General features: G+C 40.3%; 2 protein-coding genes across 3 annotated transcripts in view; both read left to right on the forward strand.

The window, feature by feature from the left end:
- Positions 1 to 11,644: 11,644 nt before the first annotated feature.
- Positions 11,645 to 21,944, forward strand: LOC146961196 (uncharacterized). 2 transcript variants are annotated; one of them, XM_085770997.1, is made up of 6 exons: positions 11,645 to 11,775; positions 18,196 to 18,459; positions 19,742 to 19,938; positions 20,557 to 20,652; positions 21,556 to 21,558; positions 21,641 to 21,944. In XM_085770997.1, exons 1-6 carry the CDS (start codon positions 11,646 to 11,648, stop codon positions 21,902 to 21,904), a joined length of 954 nt encoding a protein of 317 aa, XP_085627123.1. In that variant the 5' UTR covers position 11,645; the 3' UTR covers positions 21,905 to 21,944. The 2 variants fall into 2 exon arrangements, with proteins under 2 accessions (XP_085627123.1, XP_085627122.1); XM_085770996.1 differs by lacking the exon at positions 21,556 to 21,558 and having other exon boundaries at positions 19,742 to 19,869; positions 20,380 to 20,652.
- A 2,316-nt stretch (positions 21,945 to 24,260) lies between these two features.
- Positions 24,261 to 24,474, forward strand: part of pex7 (peroxisomal biogenesis factor 7) — a 69,546-nt gene continuing 69,332 nt past the window's right edge. Inside the window, exon 1 of the mRNA XM_085770993.1 lies at positions 24,261 to 24,419. The gene's annotated coding sequence lies outside the window, so the exon portion shown is untranslated. The remainder of the gene's footprint in view (positions 24,420 to 24,474) is intronic.

Here is a 24,474-nt window from a genome sequence, read left to right on the forward strand (position 1 = left end):
ACAGACCTTTGCTAGGGACGCCGCTCTGATCAGCGCAGCACAGATAAGGGAGAAACTATGCAGGATATTTACCTTATGTTTAATTGTTATCGTCATTAAACAGCTTCAGACTAATACTGATGTTAGATAAATGACTTGTAACTTGTTACAAGGAGAGTGGAGGCTCCTTTCACAACGTGGCTGGAAACCAAAACCTGCTGATCAGAGCCTCTGACCCGTGGTGTCACAGCTCTCCTCTCGTCTCGGTGGCACGGCGACTCCACGACACAAACGCACCCCGTAAACAGTAAAGTTAATCTCTTGTTTATGACAGATACGACTACACACAACACACACATCTTAACACGTGTATGGTAATCTATCGATCCACTGATTGATTATCAAAGGCTTCAAATCAAATGCACGACCGGGAGGAGGCTCAGCAAAACAGCGGCCGTGTCTTGCAGATTCGCTAAATGATGCAATTTTAAATCGATGAAAGTCGTATTTTGATCAACATTATGTTTCAAATTAATTATTTCACTCGTAAACCGTGTAATAAGCGGGATAACGTATAGTTGGTTGGTTGTTATGGACCCCTTCATGTTGTATGAAACCCCTCCGCCATACAACCTGTCCGGGTTTATTTCTCCATAACAACCTCCGAACTATACATTATCCCTTACGTATATGAATTTGTTTTAAGATTATTTGTACTTTGTTGTTATTTTAGTAAACTGTCTTTGTGTACTGTCTGTCAAATGGACCATGAGTCTGTAATAAAGATCTATAAAATAAAACATGAGTCGTATCTTATTCTCATATCTAACTCCTACATATTTGCTGTATTGTTTCATTTGTGTGAAATATATTTGCTTTATTGTCTCGTTTGTGTGAAATGATATGCTGCAATCATGATCATTTTATTTTTATTCCATTACTCATTCACAAAAAACATAGGTAGGTAACCCAACAAGGCATACATTGAGTGCTCATTTTACCCTGCCTCTACCAAGAACTGAGGCACTTAGGATAACTGTAATGTACAGAGCAGTGACATATTGGAATAGGCTCCCACCAAACATGACCAACATTGAAAATAAATGGAGATTCAAAAAGAAAAGAAAAGAGGCCATTATTAGTAAAGAACTTACATTTTTTTTAAGGTTTTGAAAAGTCAAAGTTGGTTTGTATTGCAAAATATTTTTATTCTTATTATTTTGTTTTATTTTGTTGTTTGTCATTTATCTAATTCTGTAAGTTATTGTATTATGTTTTGATTGTCATATATGAGTGTCTGGACCCCAGGAAGAATAGTCCTTACCAAGGTGAGGACTAATGGGGATCCATAATAAAAACTAAACTAAAACCATCACCATTTTAAAAATAAAAAAAAGTACAGAAATTGGCAGTCATATTTAGATTTTTCCCATACCAGAATATTCAAAACATCAATATTTGAACTCAAGTTGATTCCTCAAACAGAATTGACTTAAATGGGAATAAAAGAGTATATTACACAGCAACTGTGTGAAACAGCAGACTGGTTTGGATGTTACCCAGGATAAGACCACCCTAAATACATCATAAAAACTAAACAACTAAAAAAAGATAAGACTAAAAATCTAAATACGAATGAATAAAAAGAAAAAATGAAGAGAAGAGGGTGTCCTTGGCTGTCCCTGTTAACCCTTTTTTATGTTCTCTCAATTTAGTCTACCCTAAGAACCCTGTGATGTTGTATATAATCCTCACTATTAACCCTGATGTAGCTGTTTCCATGTTCTCTCATTTTAGTCTCCCTAAGAACTTCGTTAAATTGTAAATAATCCTTGCTTCTAACCCTGTTTATGTTTTCTCAGTTTAGGCTCCCTTAGAACCCCTTGAAGTACTTGTGTGTTGTTATATTTCTCTGTCCTGCCTTCCACCGCCTGTCTTGCTGCTCTGCCTATATGCCTGTATGACTGAACAGCTGTTTGTTAACCCCTTCTGTCCCTGTCATTATCTTGCTGTCTGTCTGCATAACCATGTTTTTATGTTGTCTTTGTTATGTCTTGCTGCATGTCTGTATAGTTGTCCTAATATCCTTATTGGCTCCCTGTGCGCTTCAGGATCAATTTTAAGGTTCTCTCATTAGTTTTTAAGTGTCTTAACGGTCTTGGGTTTTCTTATTTATCTGATTTGCTTTTACATTACCAACCCTCGCGGACTCTGAGGTCCTCCGGCTCCAGCCTTTTAGTCATCCCAAGTGTCCGGACAAAAACCCATTGTGAGGCCTCCTTTTATTACTACAGCCCACGTTTGTGGAATGGCCTGCTGGAGAGCCTCAGGGCCGCAGAGACTGTTGATGTTTTTAAAAGCAGGCTCAAGACACACCTTTTTAACTTGGCTTTTAACTGATTTCTTCTTATCCGTCTCTTAAACTAAAAGTTATTTATGGTTTTATTCAGACCATAGAATATTTTTAAGAAACTTTTAGGATATAGTTTTATGTATTGTATCTTAGGTTTTTTCTTTTAGCCTCTCTATTCTTAATCTTTTTAATGTTGATTTTATCATGTTTTCTTTACAGTCTAGCTCCAGTGTTTTCCTCACGGGGGGCCCTCCACGCTGGGAGGAGCTTGATCCACCTGTGGGGGTGCCACCTGGGGGGCTGTCCTGGCCTGGATGGATGGGGTGGCACTGCATCACGGCTATCTTCACAGCCGTGGTGCGGTGTCCTCTGTCTGTCCTGGTTGAGTGGTTCCTGTGGTGGTGCCCCTCATGTGGCATCGATCTGCATGACTTCCCGGCGTGGATGGCTCCCCAACGAAGCTTTCCTCACCCGGATTGTCAGTGCCCAGCCATATAGCCATATCATACCTTAACATATACTCTTAATATGTGTGTGTGTGCATGTGTATGTGTGCGTCTCCGTGTGTGTGTGTGTGTGGGGGGGTCTTTTAACATTGTAAAGCACTTTGTGTTGCATTTTTATATGTATGAAAGGTGCTATATAAATAAATAAAGTTTGAAGTTATATGCTATTGTCCTTTAACCTATCTTTTTTCCTCACAGCCCTCTCTCCCCTTCCCCACAAGAAGCTTGTGCCTCTTGTCAGGCCATCATTGTAAATAAGAACTCGTTCTTAATGATTCTGCCTGGTTACATAAAGGTTATTGTTGTTTAATGTTTGTCACTAGTATTGCTAAATAAAAAAAAGAGAAAAGTATTTTAAAAAGTAGAGCCGAAGCCCCTGGAAGTTCGTAATGAGTTAGTAAAAAGGGTGTTTCAATGGCTGACCCCACAGGATTCCATAGGCCTTGAGTGCTGCCCTAAGATGTAGATAAAAAAAGAAAGATTAGCCTGGTAGGTCATAACAGTCTTTCAGATCAGATCCTGAAATGAGCAAAGACTAGTGTCATTATAAACATCCCCTAAGGTGTGAATGCCTTTTTTTCTCCCACTGAGAAAAAATAATGGACCTCTGTCCTTAATCTTAATTGGGTTGTTATTAAATATCAGAGACTCAAGGTGCCATAGACAAAGAATGGATTTCTGGGAGTTAACCACTTGCCCACCAAGCACCCCATAGTATTAGGTATTTTATTCATTATTTGTTCAGTTGTTTATCAGAGAATTCATTCATTTATTACATGGTTTCTAAATTAAATTTCACTCACTTTTGATGAAGATTTGGTCTGTGTTTGGTGATTTATATATGGGCAGACACATAGGTTCATTCAGAGGCTCTTTTCGTCCTTGTAGAGAGATTGCTGAAGAGGGAAGAAGAACAGAGAGAGAGAATTAATAATGCTCCATACAGAATACAGCCTATGGCTCACTGTTTGTTCCAAATGCTGTCTTCACGTGCATCAATTTTTTTAACCATTTTTTCTTTTCTCTTTTTAGAATTACGATTTTAATCTTATTCCTTAATCAAAGATAAAGACCCACGTTCATGCTCTTGGAGTATGCAATCCCTCATGAGTATGGACTTCACTGATTCGACCAGTTTACGATGTTCTTCATCTAGCCTCCTCCCCACAGGGCCTTTCCTCACCCTTGCCCAGTCCTCCTTTGTCTACACACAAGAGTTACAATATTAATGGCACAGGTGGTTAATAATCAGTAGTAATACGTCCAGCTAATGACAGTAATTTCTCACCATATGCTTGAAGGCCTCCCCATTGTAATAGCTCGTTGATGACGGATACTCTATTCCGTCATCTAAGAGCTGCTCCAGGTTTGAAGCCAACAGATGCAGCTCCTCTCCGTCGTAGGCGTACACCTCTTTGTCCTCACTGATCATCACAACAAGCTCCTCACATGGACATGAGGTGCCCTCCATTACACCTACAACCTTCATCTTCACCTTCTTGGGGAGGTAAAACTTTCCCCACCCGTTCACCTCGGCCTTTCTCTCCTTGTAAATTGTGTCCTCTAGGCCTCTGATTATGATTGTAGCATCTGCTGGCTTCTTTAAGGTCAGTATCTTCTCTTTATTTGTGGAAACAAAGTCTGACACAGATTCCAGGTACGCTGGACCTGCAACACATGCCAGGCAAAGGTTTGATAAAACAGATGATAAAAAGCTTTTTAAGGTGGCGTGAGACAAAATACTGTATTAGTGAGTTCTACCTTCACTTCCATTGCACTGCTTGAGAAAAGACTTGATGATCTGCTGATTTGATGACCTGTATGGTGACACAATGGTGACATGGCTCTGAATAAATATAATCACACTGAAATCATCTGAGCTCTTTAAATCAAGACTAATTTTTCCACCTTTAACTATCTTATGTTTACTGTGGTGTTGTTAAAATATGCATCATGTTGTTGCTATGCAATGTGCATTCTCTGTAAACTGTACCACTGCAGCCGACATTTAACATGGTCATTTAAACTTTACTGAACAGAAAAAACAGAACAAAAAACGAATTCTTACCTGTTCTCCATTCTGGCTCTCTGCCACATAGACAAAAAAAAAATTGTACTGTTAAAAGTAGTACAACATAAATCTCCAACATCTTTCCACAGGTACTGATCATACAGTGTAATGATATGGTAGTATTATTAAAGTACAAAAACATTTTGTGAAACAGTTGGCATCATGATTGTTATACAAAAAATATTTTTGCTCTATACCTGCAGCACTAATCAATCAATCATCAATAACAAATAATAATAAAACTTAAATAGCAAAAATACGCCCCCAAAATAATTATTACAGCTGAGCTGTCAAAGCTGTCAAAGCAGGCAAACACCATCCAGTTAGGCAAGTTAGGCAAGTTAGGTTGGTGTTTGGCTGCACCAGTGACTGCTCGGAGTCACTGGTGTAAAAAAACAACAACTTTCTTCCTGGTCGAGGTAGAGAAGAGTGCGCAAGCTGTTTACACATTAAGCAGTTCAGGGCATCCATCCGATCGTATTATTTGGACCGAATTTTTTAATTGGTCAGACTTTTCTCAGAATAATATGAAAATGAAATAATAATGAGTTTTTATCCCTGATGGATTTCTCTTATATTTTAGTGTGTCATCAGATTATTAATAGCATTTTAACTTAAACAAAGAAATGTGTAAAAATTCCAGAAAGGTAAGAATGGCTTTAATAGGCGTTGGTTCAGGATATGTATCCCTAGTTCTGAGGCATTTCAGACAGACATCTTGTAGTCTCTATAGCAAATTAGCCTGCTCTGTCCTTTCTAACATTAACTATATCATGTGTATTCAGTCTTGTAAACAAAATTAAACATCCATTTATCATTGATTGACCAGCAGCAGCAATGTTGTATTACCACTAAAAGATGATATATATAATTTGTGGAGATTCTTCTTCTGCTAAGGTCACATTGAAATTAATAACCGTAACAATTATAATACTGAAAATAGCCATTTAGATGTTTCTGGTATCTAGGCTACGTATTGCCACCCCTGTAAATAATGGTCTCACCCTGGCCACCCCAATGTAAAGTTTCTGTCTCCGCCACTGAATCGCATGGATTTTAAGAAAATTATATCTCCCCAAAAACAAAAGACGAATTCTTACCTGTTGTTGTTTAATAATCCCTCATGAATCTTCCTCCACTATTCTTTAATCACATAGATGTAAAAACAATGTTTACATTTAAGGAGTTAAAGTTTACAGAGATAAAAAAAATCAGAGATTGGGCAATATCAGAGGCACAGAACTATAGGCTCAATAATCATAATTGTGTTCCATCGAGGTGTTAATGTTATTAATGCTTTTAAATCTAAAACGAATGAATCGCCAGTGTGATTTAAATTCAGAATCTCTTCCGTTTCAGTCGCACTATATAATAAAGGTAGGTAGGGTATTTACCACTTCTGATGATCTCCTACTTCTGGAGTCTTCAATGTCCTCACAGCTGTGGAATGTCTTTAGATGTGGAATGTGATGAACTTTTATATAGCTCGGCTACACCAGTCCCTCCCTGTTTTGATGTAATTTGCACAGAGGGCACACAAGGAAAGACTTGAACTTCCGGATAGGTCTATACCGGTATTAGTTCTTGTAGTCAAATTCAAAACACTGCAGCATGTTGTTTCCCCTCCCCTGCACCCGATTCGCTCCAGGCAGGCTACAGTGCGACTCTGAGGAATTCAGCCACGCCAACATTTCAAGTGCACACACGTATTGCAGACTTTAGTAAACACACGGAGAAAGACGACGGCGACAGCACTGCCGACTTCCTGTTTTTTTAGTGCGCTTGGTTATGCACATACTTTGGTGACGTTTTGCTGGTGGTATTTGCATGGAGTGTGCAATCAGGTAGAGCACTGGAAAAGAGAGTAACGACACGCATTGGTCCAATGGAAGCGCCTCCTGATGGCGGAATATGGGTTTTGCAAAAGCGCCCAAGAACTGACATCTCTGCATTGTTGGTGAATGAGTGTGGTATTTTCAATAATTTAAGGACATTTATAGATCACCCACGTTAAAGCAGAAGTAAGTGATATATTTGTGTTAATATAAGTCTTAAATAGTTATATCTTCCGACAGCAATCACTTACATAGAGTGTTTGGTCTGAAACACGGGTCTGTCAGTCACTCTGCTCTGCTCTGAGCCGAGGAGAAAACATTTATCGTATCCTACAGTTTTTATCCAATGAGGAGAGAGAACGGCATGCAGGGCTGTGTGTGCAGCCAAGGGACGCCGTGAATGTGGCGACGTAGGGACGAGGACTGTTATGGTGCGTTCAAGGAAACTCGTATTTTTCCGACCGTGAAGTCGTACCAGTTCGATCTGGTACGAGTTCACGGGTCAGAAGTTACGAGTGGCCGTTATAGTGACTTTCACCGGTAAAACAGGTCGGAAAAACACGAGTGGGTTGCCTGAAACGCTACAAAGTCGTAAGTTGTGACTTGAAGCTGTAATTTACGATTTCAAAAGCCTGCCTGGAACGCAGCATTAGCGAAAACGACCGGACCACTTACTTCTGCTTTATTTTTTATTTAAAGGTTTATTTGAAATGGGACCTCACATATTCATGAACATACAAGAAAACACAACATTTAATTGCAGTAAATATGTCGGATTTAGCTGGGAGCTAATTTCCATCCGTAGTCCCATGACACATAATTAAATAAATTTACAATCAGACATTTAAAAACATTTAAGACGATAGACAATAACCTCCGTAGGGTGTTTAGCAGCAGTTACAATTACAGTGTTGCAAATTACTCAGCAGGTGACAATGCTAGGCGACGCATTGCCACCTGCAGAGAGAGAGAGAAAAAAAAAAAGAAAAAAACGGATAATAATAAATGAAATAAAATAAAATAAAAAATAAATAAATAAATAAAATAAAAATAGATAGATAATAATGCAGGTGATAATGCTAGGTGACGCATTGCCACTTGCAGGGAAAAACAATAAATGAATAAATAATGAACAAGATACAATAATAATAATAAATAAAAAATAAAAAATAAAGATAATAATAATGATAACGGTGCAGGGGACAATGCTAGGCGGCGCATTGCGCAATAGGATCATTGAGGATCCTTTACAGATAAACATTAACGACCAAGGTACGTTTTATCAGTCTGTTTTCTGGGAATAATTGACATAAGGAGAAACCAGAAACAAGCCGTTTTTTCGTTTTTTCGTTTTGGGAAAAAAAACGGAAATCAAAATTTCAGTTCGTTTTCTCGTTTTTGGTTCTTATTTAACAAAACGAATTTACCACTCAATATTTTGTTTCCGTGGGTGGGCGGGTCCTCTGATTGGCTAGTGTGCTTCCTTGCCCTGTGCCCTTCAAAATAAAAGTTCCTCAATTTGATAATGTCGACAAAAATATTACTGTAGGCTAGTAGGCTACAGACACTAGCAGACATAGAGGACCCCATCACCCACAGTCAAGACTGACACGGCTTCAAATAACAATAATAGTAGGCTATTCATAATGAAAATGAGAACTTATGAAGTTATGATGACTTCAGTGTAGCCTAGTTGATGTTTAGCCACAAGGTGGCGCAGTTATTACATGAAGAGTAGATCTGAGGGCTTTACTACGATGGAGGCTCACAACATATCGTGTGTATTATTGAAAGCGAGGGGTGTGCCTATAGGCTATAGGCTAGTGAGTACAGAGTGTCTGTACAGTGACAAAGACTGTACAGTATACAGTAGGACGGTACTACTTCAAAGCGGCCATTTCACTCGCGGGGAGCGAGATTCACGCAACGCGTGAAATGTAAGTGACAAATGGGCCGGTGAGCCTCTTGGATGAGAGGTGAAACGTCTTCCTAGACAAATAACTAAGTCCAGTTGCTTTCGATTTAACCTCCTTTGAAGTAGGCTAAGTGACAAATGTAGCCACTAGGTGGAAACATAGCACTGAATTGCAGGTCAAACGATTTTGGGACAATTCCACATTTGACCACAATGTAGCTGCAATGGAGAGTGGCGCTGTTTTAGGCTACAGGTAGAGTGAATGGAGAGGGGGACTGCTAAACCGTATCAGATTGATTCAGACTGATTGTTTCACAGCGGTGGGACATCTCAATTATCTGGGTGACCTTGGATAATCACTTGTGTTTTATTTGTTTTAGAGTAGAGCTAAAATATGGACATTAGTTCGAATCTCAGTTTAGGTTAGTTAATGTGTTTTATTTTCTCATCATCATTATGATCACATATGGCTCCACGTTTGAGCAAATAAATGAGCAAATGAGCATTAATTCTCCGCCGGGCCCAGGCGGATCCCTGCTTGTGTACATGTTTGTCTCCAACGGCTTATGACACGCGCCGTCCCTGCAGAGTGGCAGCTGATTTGAGAACCTAATGTGGGTTTACTTCAACTAGGCTACTTCATAAGTTCTCATTTTCATTATGAATAGCCTACTATTATTGTTATTTGAAGCCGTGTCAGTCTTGACTGTGGGTGATGGGGTCCTCTATGTCTGCTAGTGTCTGTAGCCTACTAGCCTACAGTAATATTTTTGTCGACATTATCAAATTGAGGAACTTTTATTTTGAAGGGCACAGGGCAAGGAAGCACACTAGCCAATCAGAGGACCCGCCCACCCACGGAAACAAAATATTGAGTGGTAAATTTGTTTTGTTAAATAAGAACCAAAAACGAGAAAACGAACTGAAATTTTGATTTCCGTTTTTTTTTTCCAAAACGAAAAAACGAAAAAACGGCTTGTTTCTGGTTTCTCCTTATGTCAATTATTCCCAGAAAACAGACTGATAAAACGTACCTTGGTCATTAACATATAGGCGAGTAAGTTTCAATCTACATTTTGTAATAAACAAATTATAAGTATAATCTGATATGACCAAGACACCTAAAAACAAAAACACGGTCGTTTTCATCAATTTACAAGCAAGTGGGCAACACACATACATTGGAGTGAATGAGTTTTCTGGGCGCTTTTGCAATACCCATATCCTGCCACTAGGGGCGCAAAACCCTTACCACGGGAGTCAATGGTGGTGTCGTTACTCTCTTTTCCAGTGCTCTACAATCAGGTTGTGAGCATCTCTCATTTGACTTCTCATCTGATTGTACACACTAGCACAATCCCCCCCCACCCACACACACACACACACACGAGTGGATGACGTGCCATGGCATGGTTTTGCTGTCTTGAGTGTCAAACAAAAACCTTCTCAATATTGTGCAGAACAAATATGCTTTAGCCTTTTTTTAGAATTTTCAACCAAACATAACAAAACTCATGGTGTGACTGTCTGGCATGTGTTTCTCAAAGTGAGAACGTGAGTAGCCTAAAACTAAGAAAAATAAATGCAAATACAGATGTCTGTTTGTGAGCCTACTCTTTTCAAAGTCCAAGCATAATGTTTGTTGTCAGTTCTAATCAAAAAGATTTTGTCACAGAAATCAAAATCTCAACTCAGCTCAACTATTCAATTTAAAGGGACAACGAGGAGTTTTGGAAAAGCGAAGTGTTTTCACACTACATTTATGAGCCTCCGCGCACCGTGAAATTCTTTGACCGGCGCAAGACAGACTCATGTTTTCATTCATCAAGAATTAAAGGTGTACAGAAATGGCCGTTTGTCCCGTTTGTCGCGCCGAGTTGTCACGAGCTGCAACACGAGTTTACCCGAGTAAGGAAAATGAATTTGATTGGTCGTTATCGAGCGGGCGGGATATTCAAAGTTTGGGGCGAGCCCGAGCTCCGTGTGTGTGTGCGTGTCTCAGACGTTTGAATGACGGATTACGGATCCAATATCAGTGGCTAGTGAATCGTGTACAGGCTGACGTATAATCCGTGCGCCTGCATTATCCAATACGAAAAAAAAAACTACACTAAAATACACACTTTCATCACGGATTTACTCAAAAATAGAATTTTGCACAAAGTTTGGCCTACATCGTCTGATAGATGAGTTATTACACTAATTTTATGACCCAGAGTGGGCTCAAATTCAATTTTCTTTTCTGTACACCTTTAAAGTCAGAGGTTCAAAGACAATCACATACCGTCGTAGTTCCGAACATAAACGGCGATTTGGCGGCGTTATTCTCATGACTCGCCGCAAAACCGAAAGTAAGGAGCCGACCAGCGTTTCCGCCACCACTAATAATAACAAAATAACGATAGAGACAAAACGATATATTTATCGAAAATGGGCCCATTAACAAGTGTGGGTAGCGGAGATTCATCCACATTAACGTGAGACTTTTTTATAACCGAATAGAAACTCCTCTTTGTCCCTTTAAGGTGAAGAAGACAACGAATTATACTTTATAAACCACAGTTATGAGATAATAAGTCAAAATTATGACATAATCTAAAATCTCTTATCACCAATCCTTTTTGAGGCTATTTTTCTTTATTTTATTTTAATTTTTACTTTCTTTTATTTCATAATTTCTTACTTTATTAAATTTCTTAAACACTGACACAAAAAGACAGTTCTTGAATAAAATTCTTGGTTTATTAAATATTTTGTTATTTATAAAAAATCACAAACTAGAGCGAGAAACGATTAAAAAAAAGGAAAGAGAAAAAAAACCATTACCCACATTTTTTATGCAAATGAGCTATGACGCGGTGAAACTGCAGTAGCCACCGGAAACGGAATCCCGCCGACCGTTCTTCATTCATTTATTTATTTATTTGCTGTTGTTTTGTTGCTGTCGCTCGGCTGTAGTTCTGGTTCTGGTTCTGACCCAACCAACATGGAGTATAAACTCATCATGGCGGTGTCGGGTTTCCCGGGTCTCTACGACAGCGGCTCTCTGACCTACCGGGACTTGAACATGCGCAGCGAGGCCTGGCGGCGCGTCGCCGAGGTGGTCGGTGTTCCCGGTGAGTGGAGCAGCAGCAAGGGACCGGGGGGGGGGGGGGGTCGAACCTCAACACACACATAGGCTACACGACACACACAGCCCGGCTGGGACGACTCGGTACCGGTGTGGCCGAGTTTGAGAGACTGAGATTTAACTCGTCTTCTGTTTTAATCTGCATCAAATCCTCCGTTTAAAAAGATCAAAACAAACCGAGTCCGTGTGGAGAAACGGTCCGACCTGCTGCTCAGTCCGCGGCTCATTGGTTCCGACTGAAGATGTAAACTGACAACAACTGATTATTATTCTAATACAGCTCTGTAATAACGTATACAATAATGTTCATATAATGTGTAAAAAATAACTGATTATTATGCTAATTCAGCTTTGTAATAGATTAAAGCAGAAGTGAGTGATATATTTGTGTTAATATAAGTCTTAAATAGTTATATCTTCCGACAGCAATCACTTACATAGAGTGTTTGGACTGAAACACGGGTCTGTCAGTCACTCTGCTCTGCTCTGAGCCGAGGAGAAAACATTTATCGTATCCAGGGGTGAAAGTAGTTTTAAATTCTTGCCGGTACTATTACCAAAAGTTATTTTTCCCGGCATTATTATTATTATTATTATTATTATTATTATTACTGATTTTAATTGGGACATTTTGCAACAAACGTTAAACGTGGTACACGTTTCGAAGGCTGGGTCAGGGGTAGACAATAAAGGAAATTTTGAAGATCGCTGGCCCCACCATTCTAACCACTGGCCCAGGACAATGTCAGGTAGGCTATTGATCCCCAAAATAAATAAAAAAGAACATATCCTAGCTGCAAACAGCCTGCGGTCTCGCCATTGAGGCTGGAGCTTTCTTATATATCGATATCAATACTAGTAAATTTCCACGATTCTCGATACTTATACAATACCACGATTTAATTAGAAGAAAAAAACATGTGCTTCTAAATTGGCTACTTTATTTAATAAATAAATAAATAACTGTTTCTCATCAAACTTGTATTTAAGCTCTAGCCTACTGTGGTTTAACAATGAAGTAAAAACAGAGTTACAATGGTAAATATGCCCCAACACAAACGGAAAGTCATGTAGTCATTACTTTTATCTGCTGTAGTTCAATGATACAACTGTTGCTGTCATTCATTCACTTTAGGCTGTTTCCACAGACTGGTGCAAAACGGACTTATTGTTTCATTTTTCAGCTCCGCTTTGTTTTGACACAGGTTTGTTTTTTCTCTGCTTCAAACCCCATAATGTAGCCTACTATGGTCTAAACGCGCACCACCGCTGTGGCGCACACCGAGCAGCTGGAGCCGCGTTCACATAAACAGACCGCGAGCTCGACTGTAGCCGCACCGAGACCCAGCACGTGCTCTGGCCCGCGTGTAACGTCCGCATCGGTCCCGACAGGACTCGCCACGACGCGCTGAGGGCAAAGTTTCACGGTACCGGAAAAAAAGGTTCAGTCTTCAGCAGCAGCAGTGAGCGAGCGAGCGGCGCGCGTTCCGCGGTGCACAGCTGCACACTGCTGGTGCTTGCAGGTGGTGCTGACGTCCCAGGGCACAGCGCTGCTGCGCACAGAAAGTAGATCATGTCTCTGTCTTTGATCGGGTTGGGATCTCGTAACACTATGTGTTATAATAACCGAGACAATTTCACAGAAATCATTTCAAACCACAGGGAATTCATGTGAAATTAGATTTATAATTTTTTTTTTACTTTTTATTTTATTTTATTTTTTTAATCTCTCTCTTGATCTTCCTGGTACTGCGTACCGCCTCTGAATCTTTTAGTGGTACGCAGTACCGGACCGTACCGGCTTACTTTCACCCCTGATCGTATCCTACAGTTTTTATCCAATGAGGAGAGAGAACGGCATGCAGGGCTGTGTGTGCAGCCAAGGGACGCGTGTGAATGTGGCGACGTAGGGACGAGGACTGTTATGGTGCGTTCAAGGAAACTCGTATTTTTCCGACCGTGAAGTCGTACCAGTTCGATCTGGTACGAGTTCACCGGTCGGAAGTTACGAGTGGCCGTTATAGTGACTTTCACCGGTAAAACAGGTCGGAAAAACACGAGTGGGTTGCCTGAAACGCTACAAAGTCGTAAGTTGTGACTTGAAGCTGTAATTTACGATTTCAAAAGCCTGCCTGGAACGCAGCATTAGCGTAAACGACCGGACCACTTACTTCTGCTTTAAATAATAATGTTCACTTTGTGAAAAAATAGCTGATGATTTTGCCAATATAGCTCTGTAAAAAATGATATATAGGGCCCTAGTTTGCTGGCGCAGCGCAGGTGGCGCAAGGTAGCGCAGCTGGTCTAATGCAAGTTTCGACCAGCGCAGCCTAGCGCAAAGTCAGATTGGAAGATTGGCAGATCGCGCTGCGCTGAGATAGGCGTGGCCGCGCAGCAGGGGGAGGCGTCACAGATTCAGCTTGGTGCAGTGGAAGTTTTGTCCGAAAATGTCCCGCCGAGGTTGCGCTGAAAGCTCGCCACCTCCAACCAGATCTAGTCTCAGCGCAGCGCGAAGCGCAGCAGGTGCAGTGGAAGTTTGGCTGACTGACCTGCAGTGCACACACGTCACCAAGACCTCACAGGCAGATCTCCACAGTTCCAGACACATTTCAATGCAATAAATATCCACAATAACCACTATTTAATGCAACTAACGGAATCAACACGTGAATTTATATCTATATAGATTGTCCCGTCACATCTGACGTCAGATCAAAGCAGAGATCAAAGGCTGTGGCACGCGCAATGGAAACTCCACCTGAATTAACACAGCAGGGACGAACTGGCACTGAAAAGCAGCTGTGGATGTCCCAAAAGCAGGACTGAGGGTGGATGACTGCATGTCGCTGCCGTGTTGAGATACCACACGTTGTGATGATCCCCTTTGTTTATTTATTTATTTATTTACTTATTAATTCATTAGCGGAGAGCGACCGCATCACGCAGCCGTAATGAAAAACAAAACACAAATCTTCATCTCTCTTAGTCCACCACAACAGCCTCGGTATCAGATAGTCAGTATATAGCCTACTACAGTATACTCAGCATCTCTATCACAGAAAAAAAAGAGAAAAAAAGAGACGGACAGAGAGAGAGAGAGAGAGAGAGAGAGGGAGGGAGAGAGAGAGCGCGAGTCCTTTACACTGATTTAATCCACATGGTCTGTGTTTATGTTGTGATTAGTGTACACCTGTCATCTTGCTTACATAGGGTTTGAATAAATGTGAGTTTCTTTATTTAGGGTCCGGGCAGCTAAGCTGCCGGGACACTATTGTATTCCTAGGAATTCTTCTTCTTTCTTTCTTTCTTTCTTCTTCCAAGGAAGTCATACTTCCCATGGGCGAAAACTCACCAAACTTCACAGAAACATCCGACCCCATGCCAGATTCACTCAACTCCAAGGACATGTGCCCCCCCCTCCTAGGGGGGGCACAATAAGCGTTTAAATTTAAAAACTTTAAAAATTCCTACCAAACCAACGGTAGATGCTACAGTGTTGAAACTTCACCACAATGTAGCCTCAATACTGCTGAAACTTTTGTCCACTTAAACTCATTACAAATTATGAAGTCCATCACTCTGTTTTTTTCAATAACTGTAAAACCTTTAAAATGTATCTCCTCCCACAATTTTTGCTCAATTGACACCAAACTTGCTACAGAGCATCTCCAGACCGTCCTCCACAAAACTTGTTTCTCGGATTTTTGATTAAGCAAAAATTGAGCCTACAGTGCATGAAAACGTTTGACTGTAAACAGTACTGTAAACATATACCATCAAATTCTTGCTAAATACATTTTCAATCTTCCTGAAAAAAAATGACAATATTCTGGAGTCATGGTTGATGAAGTTTGGCAAATATCAGAATTTTAATTCAAAAACTGAATTTTTGAGAATATTTTGAATTCTGCTCTCATGGAAACAACTGCAGTCAATGTGAGAGTGGAATTTATAAACATCATATTTTCTCTTATGAAGCACAACACGTATCATTAAAAACAAATCACCAACATTTCCATGCTGTCAATATGCAATTTATGTATTATCAGATTTTTGTTTAGATGACTGAATTTCTGACTTTTGACCATTTCATCACAACAGCTGCCCGGGCACTGGCTCACCTGAGTGGATAAATGAAGCTACACAGCAGGTCTCACTACCAGCTAATTAGCTCAGCGAGTTAGGAGCTGGTTCTTGGTGTCAGAGATTGTGAGTTCGAGACCCAGCAAGGGTGATGATGATGATGATGATGATGATGATGACAGATCAAAATGTCACATGTCCTCAAGCTATTTTGCTGTCTAAATGCAATTTATGTATTAACAGATTTTTGTTTAGATAACAGAAATCTGCGTTCACAACAGCTGCCCGGACACTGACTCCCTGAGTCTATTTGAGAAGACACACAGCAGGTCTCACTTCCAGATAATTAGCTCACTGAGTTAAGCGCTGGTTCTTGGTGTCAGAGGTTGTGAGTTCGAGACCCAGCCAGGGTGATGATGATGATGATGATGACAGATCAAAATGTCAAATGTCCTCAACATGAAACACAAGACAATTGTCCTAATGGTGGCATCACAGCAAGCTTCTAAGTTTAAAAATCCAAATAGCTTGGACTGGACTATGTGCGAAGGCTCCTAACATCTTAGACTCATAGTAGATGTTTGACAAATACATATCATTATTTTACCTCAAAAACTGATTTTTCTTTTTCTGCCTACACGACAGTGAATGGCTTACACAATTTGTGAAGCCACTATTGATCTGCCACTTGTCAATTAGCTCAGTGCGATAGACAACGGTCTTTGGTTCTAGAGGTTGTGGGTTCAATCCTCAACTGGTGCAAATTGAACATTATAAGGTCAACTGTCTTGTCTTCCTATTCTCCTGTTTGTTGCTCAGAATTGCCTAAATTTGCCCAAAAGTAGCCCGGACCCGACCCATCGCTGCGCAGCAGCTATAATAGTGTATTAGTTGTTTCTTAGATTGGGCAGGGGTTCTCAGTGTATCAGATCAAACCTGGTTAAGTATATTAGTAAACTCATTATTGGTCACTCTGAGCTCGGACCTCCGGACCAAAACAGCTGTTTCCTCCTGGGAGAGGTTCGGCCTCTGGCGTCGCTGTCTCCTCCGTCCATGTCCAAGTATAAAATGACAAACTTGCAGCGCGCATCACCCGCCGCGCAGTTAAAGGTGAGGAGAGGAGCTCCTTTGATTGGTGAAGATCTGACTCGGCTGTGTCAAACCCACTCCACGCCTTTCTCTCCTCCTCCTGTCTCCCTCCCGCCCTGTCTCCTCCCTCTTCACCGTTTGCGCCGGTGGGAGGGACGAGGGGAGGGGTTGCGCTAGTCTAAGTCTGACTGCGCGGCCCAGCAAACTTGCGAAATGGACCTGGGCCACACCCCGTTGGCGTGGCGAAGCTGCGCTGATGCTAGACTTCACCTGGTCGACGAAACTAGGGCCCAAAGTTCACTTTTTGTAAAAATAGCTGGTTATTATACTAATACAGCTCTGTAAAAAAAAAAAGGATAATGTTCACTTTTTGTAAAAAATAGCTGGTTATTATACTAAAACAGCTCTGTAAAAAATTATATATAATGTTCACTTTTTGTAAAAAAAAAAGAAGCCGATTATAACAGTAATGGTACAGCTCTAAATAAATAAATAATTATAATGTTCACTTTAGACTTAGAGATACTTGATTGATCCCAAAGGTAATAGCGCATGCACATACATATAATATAATATAGCCTAATAGGAAATGGTAAAGTAAAATAAAACAGAGATAAGAAAAGTAAAAATTATACAAAATACACCCATATAAAATCATGTAAATCAATATGTTATGAGGTAAAATACTAGGAGTAGAATAAATAGAATAAAATTGTATGGTAAATTTGTATTGATGCTGTGTTAAACAGTTTACTGGAGGATGAGGAGGATTAGAGGAAGAATATGAACAGGTAGATTAATATAAAAATGTATTGATGTTAACATGTTAAAGTATTGTAATGTGTTATTTTGAATTCAGTATTTACTTCTGCCATGCCAGTGTGATTACATTATGAGTCAAACAAAAGTTCAAACAAACGAAACAATTAGTTTACAACAAAAACTGTGAAATGAAATAAAAGCTATTCAGTGAGCTGTAATTAAATATTTGAGATAATAACAACTTTAAAAACAAGATGGAAAACAATTTACAGGCGTTAATTGTTGAATATTTCTGAGCAAACTGACTCACTCCAGGAAAAAGGGACAAATTTAGACTTTAAGTTTATTAGCTCATGTCACGTCTTATTATCAGTTTAATGTGACCATTAAAATGACACAACATATTAGCAGGAAACTAAATGCAGTTTGTTTCTGTGTTTCCTGTCCCTGAGCTGTCGCCTGTTTCCCTCAGAGTCGGAGTGCCGGAGGAAGTGGAAGTCGCTCCGAGACCAACACCGGCGGGAGCGGCAGCGGGAGAGGGAGCGGCGTGAGAGCGGCATCGGCCTCTTCAACTACCGGCCCTGGAGGTACTCGGCCATCCTGTCCTTCCTCAACCCGTTCATCGACGCCAGGGCCGCGGGCACCAACGGCTGGGCCCTGGACCCCCCGGCCCACCACCTGCAGGTGGGCTGCAGCACCACCACCGAGCTGCGCAGCGACGACGACGACAACTACGGTTTGTAGACGACAACGTTTAATATGCTTTGATAAAAATGAAAAAAAAAATCTGTTTTTATAGAGTTTATAAGACGAGTATTAGGGCCACATTGACATTTACGACTTTATTCTCGTAATGTTATGACTTATTTTTCATAGGAAATGTACGACTTTATTCTCGCAAATTTACGACTTTATTCTCGTAATTTGCGACTTTATTCTTGTAAATGTATGACTTTATTCTCGAATTCTGCGTGGCCCTAATACTTGGTCGTAAGTTTAAGATTTATGAATGATGATCTAATATTTCACTGGAATCATTATTACACTGTTAAATCAAATCAAAACTGAAACAAAAACATAATTATTAAGTGTAGCTTTGTGTTTATGAGTCAATGACGGGATGCAACACATTGTCAAGCGTATGTGGTATTTTTTCACAAACATCTGACTATATACAGGAAAATAAATCTGGACTCAAATGTGGAATAAATTGAATTCACTTTTGCAATGAAACACTTTCAAATAAATACATTTTACATAATTTGTCACATTATTTAGAAAAAAGGCTTTTTGTTTTTAGGACATGTCCTGCTCAGTGATGCAAAAATGCATTAAAAATGTAAATATAGAAACACAGCAAAAAAGATCTATTTCAAATTAAAGTTTTCAGAAGAAAGTATATTTTTCATAAGTACACTTTAATCCACTGTAAATGGTTAAATATTTATTATTGATCATTATTTTGTGGTTACACCATTTGACATTTTCCGGGCATTCAATCTGACTTTTGTTAAAAAAGGTTCAAATGTCATTTTAAATGACGTAAAACCAACATGAATACAATTTATCAGTCACTGACCCTCACATGTTTTTATGTTGACGCGCTCTTGTTTTAAGTGATTTTATTTTCTTAGTATATTTAACCTATTCTGGATTTGTGACTCTGTGGCACTGCTACTTGTTGGGGGAACAGTATATATATATTTTTAAGTACATTTTGTGCATGAGAAATGACAAAGAAATATTCATGTAAATCTTTATAATTTATGACTAATATAAAACTGTATGTAGCAAAGAAAAGCAGGAGTTCATCACATTCGCAGCTCCACTTAATAAAAAACATCAGAAAAGACGTGAATCAATAGAAAGTAAAACAGATAAAGAAGTTTGGTTTGTTACAGAAACAGGAAACTGACTCTAGTGAGTTTTATTTCAGATTAAAACACATCAGATTCTCCAGTTTTCCATGCAGACGTGTGTTTGTGCAGCTGATGTTTTCTTTCTTTCCGTCCTCTCAGGCATCGCCGTAGCCGATGCGACGACCACGACGGCGTCCTCGTCTTCGTCGTCGTCCTACTCCGAGTTCGTCCAGAGGAAGCGCCCGTCCCCCGGCAGCGGAGACGCCGTCAGACTGAAGGAAGCCAAGATGGAGACGCCGTCGGTCGCTGCTGACACAGACACAGACGCCTGTCGAGGTTACTATATAGACCCATGTGTGTTCTTTTTATTACTGTCTAGGATATAGGTCTATTAGGATCAAACAGTAGGGACAAGTGTTGTTGTCACATTCACAACTTGTCGATTTTCATGAATATAGTGCTTGATTGTATTTTTGTTAATGTTATTTACATGATAATGTTCTTCATTGTTCTGTATAATATTTTCTGACATTTTTTGACTGTTTAATTCAGTATTTAGCCTATAAATGTTTTGTGTATGTACGTGAATGGAGATTGGAATCAGCTGGCTTTGTGTTAAATAGTGGACACACCCACTGACCTGGTAACGCTGAGGACGGCTGATTGCCGAAACGCGTCCGTTTCTTGCTGCCGAGCAGTTTTTATGAATTAAAAAGTGTTTAACTTAAAGTGAGTGCTGTCACAACCTTTTTTTACTTTTTTTTTTTTTTTTTTACATAGACACAGACGCCGCCAACGTTGCCATTGCTGCTAACGCCGTCGCCACCGCCATCGCTGCACAATCCCAACAGGCCCAACACGTTCAGATGAAGGAGCTGCTGGAGATGATGATGCACTCGGTCACGTCTTTGGCTTCGTGTTTGGCGTCTTCACACTCCTCCTCCTCCTCTTCGGATCAGTCGGCGCTGCTGCAGAACCCGTCCAGGCTGAACCAGCTGAAAACAGAGGAACAGGAAGTGGTGATGAGGGAGTTCTTGGACCAAACGGACGAGGACGAGAATGACGAGGACGTGGAGGATCTGACTAGGGGTGGGTATTGCCAAGGACCTCACCATACGATACGCATCACGATACTTGAGTCACGATACGATTCGATACGATATTGCGATATCCAAATTTTGCGATATATTGCGATATTCTACGATATTCTACATAGTTCACTGAAAAATGTTAAAGGCATTATGCATCTTAAAATCCGAGTTGTATGTACATCAGATGATAGTGATAATTTATGGGACAAACTGAGTCAAAACAATGTAATTCAAATTATCCATGCCATTTTATACAAGTGCAAGTTACAACAACATATTTGCATGTACAACACACTGTCTGAGGTAGCAGTACATAAGTGACACCTCGCGGAGCAGAGGTGCGGAAGTCGTACTGGATTTACGTCTGAAACATGATTTATTATTTGACATTTTTTTTTTGAAAAAAATAAAATCGATATTTAAATATTGAATATCGATATCGTATCGCAGGGCTCCAGACTGCGACTAAAATTTGATACAGTGCGAGTAAATTTTTCATCTACTCGCGCATGTGCGACAAGTAAATTTGCCAATTTTTTTTTTTTTTTTTTAATGACCACTGTGATTGGCTCATGTGTGAAAAGAAACGTGTTAAGGATGAGTTCTAGGATGAGTTTACCACAAGTGGTGTCTACTTGTTCTGTTATTGGTCAGTGCAGCCTAAACATTAACTTTATATTTTCAATATTTAAACTGTTGCACAATAAAATGTGAATTAAAAACATTATAGTTTCTGCATTTATGCAGTATCAGTAATACAGTGAAAATTAGAGGAAATGTGCAAATTTACTTTGCAAGTCGATTTCGGTGTGCGCCCCTAAATTTTCTGCTTGCGCTCCTAAAATTTTAAGTTAGGGGCCACTGTGCTCCTAGTCAAAAAAGTTAGTCTGGAGCCCTGTATCGCGATATAAAGTATTGCGATATATTGCCATATCGATATTTTTGCCCACCCTTAGATCTGACCGAGTGTCCCAGACTTCCTCGGGCCAAGAGGAAGAGCAGCAGCAGCAGCGGCCTTCTAGAGGAGTTCCTGAGGAGGATGGAGACCAGAGATGCTCAGAGGAACCGGGACCGGGACCGGGACCGGGACCAGAGGGACGACGTCACCTTGTTCCTGCTCAGCCTGGCGCCGGCCATGAGGAGACTCTCCTCGGAGAAACAGTCGTGGGTCAGAACCAGGATCCAGCAGCTGCTGCACGAGGCCGAGTTCGGTGCCACGAGTTTCCACTGATTTCAAACTGTTCAACTTTATATTGTATATTTTTTTATACAGAGTGGTTTGTGTTGTAATTGAAAGACTCAAGTAATGTTTCACCCCACAGACAGTTCATTTAAAAAGGATAGTTCAACATTTTGGCAAATTGGCCCATTGCCATAATCCCTATAGTCATAGCAGTAGGTTCGTTACCTTTAATTGTCGGTGCAAGATGTTTTTAGAACGGCGGAGCAGAGCCGTGAGCTGCTCAGAGCTACGCTACGGAGGCTGATGGGATTTCTTGGTTTCCCTCATCAAACTCATCAAATACACAATCCAACAACCCCACAACGCTCTGGTGGACAAGTTGTGACCTGCACATTCACCACGCTATGAGATAATAACACAACGTTACCAGACAGAGTTGTTTTATAGGGAAATACAGAGACTCCTTGATGAAAACTGCCCCCGACGGGAACGCGCATCAGCGGTTTTGCATGAATTTCCCTCTAAAACAACTCTGTGTGGTAACGTTCTGTTATTATCTCATAGCGTGGTGAATGTGCAGGTCACAACTTGTCCACCAGAGCGTTGTGGAGTTGTTGGATTGGGTATTTGATGAGTTTGATGAGGGAAACCAAGAAATCCCATAATGAGCCTCCGTAGCGTAGCTCTGAGCAGCTCACGGCTCTGCTCCGCCGTTCTAAAAATAGCTTGCACCGACAATTAAAGGGAACGAACCTACTGCTATGACCATAGGGATTATGGCAATGGGCCAATTTGCCAAAATGTTGAACTATCCCTTTAACCTGCTTTTTTATAATATGACTTCTCTTTCCCTGTGGTTTTGTGCCATTTTGATAAAATATTGTTAATATTATTGTGTTTTATATAAATAAGCTATTAAAGTGAAGTAAAATTGATTCAGTGCTTTTTGTACCTTTGGAAAATACATTAAAGGGACAACGAGGAGTTTTGGAAAAGCGAAGCGTTTTCACACTACATTTATGAGCCTCCGCGCGCACCGTAAAATTCTTTGACGGGCGCAAGACGGACTCATGTTTTCATTCATCAATAATTAAAGTCAGAGGTTCAAAGAGGTTCACATACCGTCGTAGTTCCGACCATAAACGGCGATTCAGCTACGTTATTCTCATGACTCGTTGTGAAACTGAAAGTAAAGAAACGCTGGTCGGCTCGACCAGCATCTCCGCCACCACTAATAGTAACAAAATAACGATAGAGACAGATCGATATATTTATCAAAAATGGGCCCATTAACAAGTGTGGGTAGCGGAGATTCATCCACATTAACGTGAGACTTTTTTATAACCGGTTAGAAAGTCCTCGTTGTCCCTTTAAAATTCATGTGAAACTTATTTTAACTTTAATTCTGTTGCAATGTTGTCAAGAGCAAATCAAAAACTAACCCTTAAATCAAATGCTTATATTACAAATAACTTCATTCTTCTGGTCTTAACCATCACAATTTAGTTTTAGTTTATTTTTAGTTTATTGTAGTATCAACAAAATAAATGAAATAAAAAATAAAAACATGTGCGTGTGAGGTAGCTTATCCAGAGTGGGTACTCCAAAGCTGTTAAAGGGATAGTTCCCCAAAATTGAAATTGGACGAGCCAGGAAGAGGAGCTTCCACTACAAACAAGCTTGAAATATAGACTTATTTAATTATTTTCAGAACAATTTCGCATTTCGGGGCTTCAATACAAGACGGACATTACATACGAGCAGCATGGAGGTATTTGGATGTTTTTTGGTGTGTCTTTTTGTTACGAAGACAGTCGGTATCCATTTGCAACCGTTATATGGACATGCACTGCTACGCCGAGACCCCCTGTAACTCAGAGAAGCCACGGAGGACTCTGAAACTTCTCCCAGCCCTTAGTCAACATGAGGGTGAGTAGATAATGAGCGCAATTTCAATTTTGGGTGAACTATCCCTTTAAACAACATCAACAACAAAAAAGTAGCATAATGGTGAAAATCCTGCATAGTTCCTTTTTAATATCCTGTCAGAGAAGGCATGAATATAAATGTCAGTGTTAAATGTTGAAATGTTAGTGAAATATTTTAGAAAAGATGTTTTTTTGTTTCAGAAACATGTCCTGCTGCCAGGGAAACACTGTTATGTTGCTGTTTGCTGCTGATAAATGACAAAAAACAAGCAAACCAACAAACAAAACAACTATAAAGAACAGAATAAGTGGTGTGAGTCTTTAATAAAATGTCAAAAATCAGTAAAAATAAAGTAAAAATCAAAAATAACTTCACATCTCAGCTCTTGTATCTCAGACTCCTCCGCCCTCTAGCGGCGGCTCTGTGGAACTGCAGCGGACGCGCGGTTCATCCGGGTCTTTTCTTTTGGTCACGTGATGACAACACGGAAGTAGCGGTGACCTGGGTGGACAGCGTGAGGACTGAGGAGCTGCAACAAGAAACCACAACACCGGAGGATTTTATTTCATTCTCCACCGGTCGACAGATGTTTGAACCCGGAGAGGAGACGTCAGAGAGCGGATCAGTTCCCTGTGTGAGTCCCGAGACCCGCTCCACGTCCGTTTGGACCCATATGAGTTATAGTTTAA

Source organism: Trachurus japonicus, chromosome 24, assembly GCF_045865225.1.
Source record: "Trachurus japonicus isolate A0001 chromosome 24, Traja_1.0".
NCBI classification, from domain to species: Eukaryota; Metazoa; Chordata; class Actinopteri; order Carangiformes; family Carangidae; genus Trachurus; species Trachurus japonicus.

What these genes read in the sequence shown, in the direction of transcription:
- LOC146961196 (XM_085770996.1), top strand. Translation starts at nt 11,646, where the DNA reads ATGGAGTATAAACTCATCATGGCGGTGTCGGGTTTCCCGGGTCTCTAC. An exon ending in TCAGACTGAAGGAAGCCAAG is followed by an intron (nt 19,870 to 20,379) that starts ATGGAGACGCCG and finishes GACGCCGCCAAC; the next exon opens with GTTGCCATTGCTGCTAACGC. An exon ending in AGGACGAGAATGACGAGGAC is followed by an intron (nt 20,653 to 21,640) that starts GTGGAGGATCTG and finishes GATCTGACCGAG; the next exon opens with TGTCCCAGACTTCCTCGGGC.